We start from the raw sequence: 6,393 nt of genomic DNA, 5'->3' as shown, positions 1-6,393 counted from the left end.
CCCAGTGAGGGACATTTCAGCAAGGATTTGCTTATTTGATTTTATTGGCAAATATGGTAGCATTTTTACCCAGCTCCTGGAAAGAAATGTGCCTTTCCATCCCTAACATCCATACCCATTACATCCAGCTGAGGACTAGTGCTAATTCACACCCTGTACTTGGGCAAACACAATTTCTAGGGTAACGTTCAGGTGTCCAGACTACTCAAGGCAGACTTCTACGTGCTGTAGTGATCTGTCAGGCTGTCCAACAGCAAAGATGATAAGACCTACAAAGCTCATTGTCCAACCTAAGGCATAGGGGCAGATGAACTGGTCTAAAGTTAGCGACGTGGCTGGGTGCTGCCTCAGCGGTGTGCGATGCGACTGACCATCGCTTCCACTATGAGGACGCATGCATAGCTATCTCCCTGGCTGGTGATGGCATGTGTTGAGTGGAGAAGGGGAGGAGATGGTCTCCAGCTGGATCAGGAGTTTAAGGGGGAATGGTCTGTGAGACTGTCCCTACTCTGGTCTCTAGTAAAGGCCTCGTTTGGTGATTTCCACTGAAGAAATGGCAATATCATTGAGAATCTGCAGTTTGGTGACGGATGAAAGCTGCTTCTGCCGATGCTTGTACTGCAAGATTTTGTTTTCATTGATGAAAATGTGGAAATAGTCTTGGTCAGAGTAGATTTCAACCTGAAAGAGAGACTGTCTTAGATTCACCATGCGGCCACATACCCTCACTGGACCATGCTGCCATGTCAGTGAGTGCCCGGATCTGGGCACATGCAAATACAACCCATTTCAAATCCTGCCAGAGCTGACACGCACACTGCTCACCCCCATTTTGGGCAAAAGGAGGGAATAATTGAGTTCTTCATGATAGCAGAAACTGGTGGTAGTGCAAAGCCTAAAGTGAAAACAAATGCAGCACCCAGGGATTATTGCTGGAGCTCTGTGTGCCTGTGCCAGACTTGGGTGTAAATCAGCAGCAAATCAGGGGACAACAGAAATACTCACAGGAGACAGAGACAGAGGGGGGATGTTACTGGGTATGGTGCTGGCAGGAAAGGCAGGGCTCGATCCATGAGGAGAAGACCCCAATATTGACTCGGTCATGCCTGTCCCACCCGAGGAGACCCGTGGGGTGACACAGGATTACCTGGAAGGGCTCCTTTGCTTTGAAGGGGAAGGTGTTATTAACCTCTTCCTTCCCCCAGTGGTTGGCAAGGAAGGAGTTGCAGACGATTCTGGAGCTGGAGAAGCGGGGGTTAAAATGGAGAGCGATTTGGTCTCCGGCGTCACAGAGCAAATTAATTTCAAACCTAAGATGGCAAGAGAAAGAAGTGACTGAGAGCTGTGGAGCGATGCTGCTGGCTGTCGCGAGCCAGGAGAGCTGCGAGAGGAGCACGTCCTTACATGCTCCTGCTGGAACTGGTCTCGCCCTTGACCACGACGCTCCAGCCGGGACACATCCCCTCTGGGTACAGGGCCTCGAACTGCTGGCGAGGAGGCGATGGTGAAGCATGGCAAGGTGGGACAGGTTCACAGCCCCGCTCATCCCTTACACTTCTCCATCTTTCTCACCCTCTCATCATCATCTTCTTTCTCCCCCCTTCCCATGCAGGCACACTCTCTGCCTTTTTCTCACTCCTAAATAATCTCAGGGGCTCTAAATTGATAAGAAATTAAGTGGCTACAACATCCAGTTGATGAGGTGGGATTTGCTGCCCCCAAGGTCTTTTGTAAAGAGCTGGGTGGGATCAGGGAGCAAAAATTAAAGAACCTGAATGTCTTCATTGTTGGCAGGACACAAAGACGCTCTGCTTCTCTGCCTGCCTGAGCAATACAACATCCAGAGCAGAAAACTTTGTGATGCTTTGAAGCAGGGTGTGAAAGACAAGAACTGATCAAGGAATGGGTGTTAACGTGGCCTCCAGCCCGTCCTCATCCAGTGTTACATGGGTGACTCTTCCCATGAGCTCCTGCCTGATCCCCCATTCCACCCGCTCCCCCCAACTCCAAGGTTAAACTTGCATAAAACGAGCTGGAAAAGGTTCCTTTTTGAATTATTCATAGTTTTATTAAATAACTCATTTTAATAAGAACTGCTTGCCATTTCACCCCACTTTTTTTAGCACTCTAATATTCTTGCATTTCTGAGCATCCTCCTCTCCCAAACTTATTGCTCACTCTGGGAAAAAACTCTCCAGCCTTGGCATCTCCACTCCCAGCTGCATGCCCGCCTCTCCCTCCCTACAGCTCAACTCCCTATAACTCCTCCATTTTTTTCTCTGCCATGATTTCCCATTTCCAATGCATTTTTGGGATACGCACATTTTGGGGCAGGAGCTGAGACATGATGATGGCCAACATCATGCCCTCGTGCTCGGCTACTTTTGGAGAGTGGCTTTAGGAACCTGCGCGTGGTCATTCAAAGGCTCTGACCACAACAGTGTTCACCCCTGTGAAACACGGAGGGTTGGTGGAGCTGACGATATGGTTTCAAACAATGAATTGTGATGGCAGCACCCGGGTTAGCCTTGCCTTGACCCTTAGCTTGTCATCATTACAACACCCCCAGCAAAAGAAGTGCTACATGCACAGGAAACAGCAGTTCCCTTTTTGCTGCCGGCTGTCCCACTGGAGACAGATGGCAAAGCATCGGTTGTATTTGGTCTCAGCTAAAACCCTTCAAGCCAGAAGGGCTGCCACAGGGCAGCATTACCCCCACCAGCCCTGGTATAACGAAGATGAAAAATCTGTCCCATTGCTCTTTATCGAAAGCCATGAAGTTCACACCTTTGCAATAGCCTGGACTGGACTGAAATAGAGGAGCAGCACCACAAGTAACATCCCCACGTCTTTCAGGATTTCTGGCTCTGCTCTGCCTTTCTTGCCCTTATCAGTGCTGTTTTCCTTTATCCTCCGCCTGACCCCGCGCCGTCACCCCTCAGACAGACCAGGCTATGCCGGATCCTATCCCCAGTGCTTACCCGCAATGCCATCCCGCTCGCCTGCCCCTGCGCTGCAGACTCGGCCGGGTGCACAGCCAGCGGGGTCTATATAGGGGCCGCCGGCCGGGAGCCCACGTGTGTGGGGATTAGCAGCGACAGCGGGCTGAGGTCTCCTTTTCAGAGCGGGCTGTCGGGCATGGCTGGGAGATGGGGAGCAGCAAATCCTGCTGCCCCTCCAGCGGGGTCAGCCCGCTCATGCGTGCAGGGCTAATCCAGCCCCGCTGCTGCCCGCACAAAGGCAGTGACGGCCAGGCAGTCCTGAGCTGTGACGTGATGGAGCCGGTGTGCGGCAGCAATGGGGTGGACAGGCATTCAGGCTGTAATCCGGGGGGGCAGATACGTTTAATGCATGAAGGAAGGATGGGGACTTCCAAAGCTGGGGGAGATACCGGGAGTCCCATCCACTGCAAGGTCCAGAGAGAAGGGAGGTGGCAGAAGAGAAATGGTGACTCCTACAGGGGCTCAGCTTCACCCTGACCAACAGAGATTTCTTTTTCTCCCTGTTTTCCTTTTTGATCACTCTTTGTGGGTCAGAGCCCAGCCTGAAACGAGCTGATGCCAGCTCTGTCACTGCTGCTTTTTAACCTCACAGTGCCCTGAAGCCGGCGAGGCTCGGGATGCTGCTGTGCTGAGCTCAGCACGACCCCGCTCCGCGTTTCCCCTCCCTGCTGGGGACAATACAGGGATTTGGGAGCAGGGCGAGGAAGCCTTTGTCTGATATTTCCTGTCATGGAAAGGCACCAAGAAATGGGTAGTGATGAAACACATTTCAGTGTGGGGGTTTTCACAGTGACAGTCAGCATGTGCTGATGTATGGCTGGGTGAAACCGAGCTGGGGAGAGGAGGGGTGGCTCTGCATCCCCCCGCCACTTCACAGGGTAAACGCATTAAAAATGGATGCTGGCCCCATCCCTGCATGCACTGGAGACTGTGATGCTCCCCGGCTGGTCCTACAGGAATCCATGGCTTTCGTGGTTAAAATCTCCTCACTCTATGGGCCGCAGTGCTGATGTTATTTAATGTGTTTATTTTAATTCCAGCAGATAATCAGAATGAGAGCTACTATCCCAGGCTCTGGTGCCCTTGGCAGATGATTAAAAATGCAATCCAGCAGACATAGAAGCCAACAGCCTCTCTTGGGGCTGAAAAGCCAAGTCCCAGGCTGGGATTTGCCCGTTTGGACTCCTACAAAACTAAACCATGTGAAGCTGAGCTCTGCCGTGGTGTCCTTGCTCAGCTCCCGGCTCTCCAGGCATCGTGCCGGGGAGCACCGGAGCGGAGATGCTACAGATGGCAGCATCGGGATGTGCAAGGGAACCACGAGCCAGCAGCAGAGGTGCTGAGGTGGTGGTGGCAGGGCCAGAGACATGCCACCCATCCCTTCTTGGGCTGCTGTAGGGTGCTGGATATTGGCCTCTCCAATCTGCCCAGCCATGTGTCTCCCTTACTTATGGCTTGAATCCAAAGTTTTGTTTTCACCCCCCAAATCATCCCTCCCTGCTTGTTTCTCCTGCCAGCCAGGGAAGGGATTGCAGGGAGAAGGGGCTGCTTTTGGGATACACCCACCATGGCGATGGGCAAAAGCAGACAGCACTGCAGTCCCACACGTAGGAAAGGAGTGGTCTGCAAGCTAAATAATTGTGCCAAGTTTATCATAATTATGCTAATGAAATCAGTGGACTGGGGAAGGCTTGGGCACCACAGGGCAGGTCGGGGTGCAGTAGGATAGCAGGGGACCTTGCCCAGCAAGCCATGGCGGGACAAATACCGTCTCCTTTCTGTGCCCAGGGGCTGTATCTCACCCACACAGCGCAGAAACCAGCGTGAGTCATGACCTCTAGAGAAGCTGCGGTAGCCTTTTATTTTGTCTAGTAAAACCCAGCGCCTGCCATGAATCTGTGCACACAGCCTGTCCCGGCAGGGTGATGTCCCCCCCCACTGAGTCTCATTCCAGCTCCCACCACAGCCTCTGCTGGTGCCAGCACCGGCACCAGGCATTGAATTTGCTCCCCTTCTGCAAGAAGCTGCATCAGGCCAAACAGCACTGGGAGCCTCAGGGCTGCCCCGTGGGAAAGCAAAAAAAGTCAGTGAAGGCAAGTTTGGAGAGACGGGAAAGCTCTCGAGGAAGGAGGGGGAATTTAGACTGCTCCAGTTTTGGGGAAAGCAACTTCTGAGAAGATCAGCGCTTCCCAAAATTCAAGGCTTTGCTTCCTGTTGACATTTCAGTGAGAGCAGGAAAGGTTGCTGGGGAAAAATGCGAACACGTGTTTTACCAGTAAATGGTGCCCAAATACCAACTGGTTTTACAGGTGCACCTTTATTTGCCTTCTGCCTGTTGTGCCACTGCTCAGAAGCCATCATAGCATCTGTCTGTTTAGCAAGGAGGAAGGGACTGGAAATATGTTTAAAATCTCAGATGTTGGAGGCAGCACTGGGTGGCTAGCTCTTAATGCCATAACTTTTCCCTTTCTTTGGTGGTGGATGGAAAAAATCAAACTCACTCATTATGTGTCACTGGGATACAGAAAAGGCAGATACGGTCTGAGGTGAAGGCAATCTAGCATAGGAGAGGAGATGATAAACTGATGGCTTGGTTAACTGCAGGGGATGCATTAGCAGACGTGCTTATGCATTTGCCAGCCATTTGGTCATACAACCATCAGAGTTTGCACCTTTCCCTAAGCTGCTATTATCCGTGTCCTGCTCTTGGTCATTCATCCCAAAGTCTTTTTCCTGCTGCTCACAAAGTGGCAGAAGCATGCAGCAAAGGGCTCAGCACCGCACTTCCCATGGGAGTTTTCATGCAAGGCTACACGGGGTGTACTTCTGGAGGTGTGATTATTTCCATTAGTCTCTAGAGGTCTCCAAACGCACAGCCTGGACTTTCAGGACCTGAACACAGTGCTGGCCTCTACACACCGTACATCGATTTTCTCCTTGTTGCACTGCCCGGCTCTGCAGTTCGCCCACAGCGTGATGCTCCGGTGTCTGACACCTGCTCAGGTTTTACTGTCAGGTCTTGTAGGAAAGAGGTGTCCGTCCCATGATTAACTCAGTCGAGCCCTGATGTGAATGGTGCCTTTGGATATTGCCCCAGGTGTACTCTCCACATGCTGGTATGTGTTGTCCCATATCTACCCGGTCCTGTCAGCCAGAAACATCAGCACAAAGACCTCGCTGTGCCCACACCTGCATTACAGCGCTATATAAGTCCTCAGACATTATTGCACAGCCCTGTCTCCTATTAATATTCACCTATGTATGTACTCACACACATATATATAGCAGCCACTGAACCTCAGCAATATATACCTACTGGAGGCCTGTGATCACAAATCAACCCACATTCCTTAAATATACCAATGAAAACAAGCCAGCCCAGTGCTCCTGG

At 51.6% G+C, this 6,393-nt stretch overlaps 1 protein-coding gene across 1 annotated transcript; it reads right to left on the bottom strand.

Moving 5' to 3' along the window:
* Window positions 1–516: 516 nt before the first annotated feature.
* Window positions 517–2,993, bottom strand: GRIFIN (galectin-related inter-fiber protein). The gene is made up of 4 exons (XM_059826680.1): window positions 2,982–2,993; window positions 1,405–1,484; window positions 1,148–1,310; window positions 517–681 (listed from the first exon to the last, which is right to left on the bottom strand). The coding sequence occupies exons 1-4, from the start codon at window positions 2,991–2,993 to the stop codon at window positions 517–519; spliced, it is 420 nt and encodes a 139-aa protein (XP_059682663.1).
* Window positions 2,994–6,393: the final 3,400 nt, after the last annotated feature.

This window comes from Gavia stellata, chromosome 18 (genome assembly GCF_030936135.1).
Source record: "Gavia stellata isolate bGavSte3 chromosome 18, bGavSte3.hap2, whole genome shotgun sequence".
Classification (NCBI taxonomy): domain Eukaryota; kingdom Metazoa; phylum Chordata; class Aves; order Gaviiformes; family Gaviidae; genus Gavia; species Gavia stellata.
Note: the sequence above shows the minus strand (reverse complement) of the source record. Positions and strands in the feature narration are given on the sequence as shown.

What these genes read in the sequence shown, in the direction of transcription:
- GRIFIN (XM_059826680.1), bottom strand. An exon ending in ACCAGTTCCAGCAGGAGCAT is followed by an intron (nt 1,311 to 1,404) that starts GTAAGGACGTGC and finishes TTGCCATCTTAG; the next exon opens with GTTTGAAATTAATTTGCTCT. An exon ending in AAGCAAAGGAGCCCTTCCAG is followed by an intron (nt 682 to 1,147) that starts GTAATCCTGTGT and finishes TCTCTCTTTCAG; the next exon opens with GTTGAAATCTACTCTGACCA.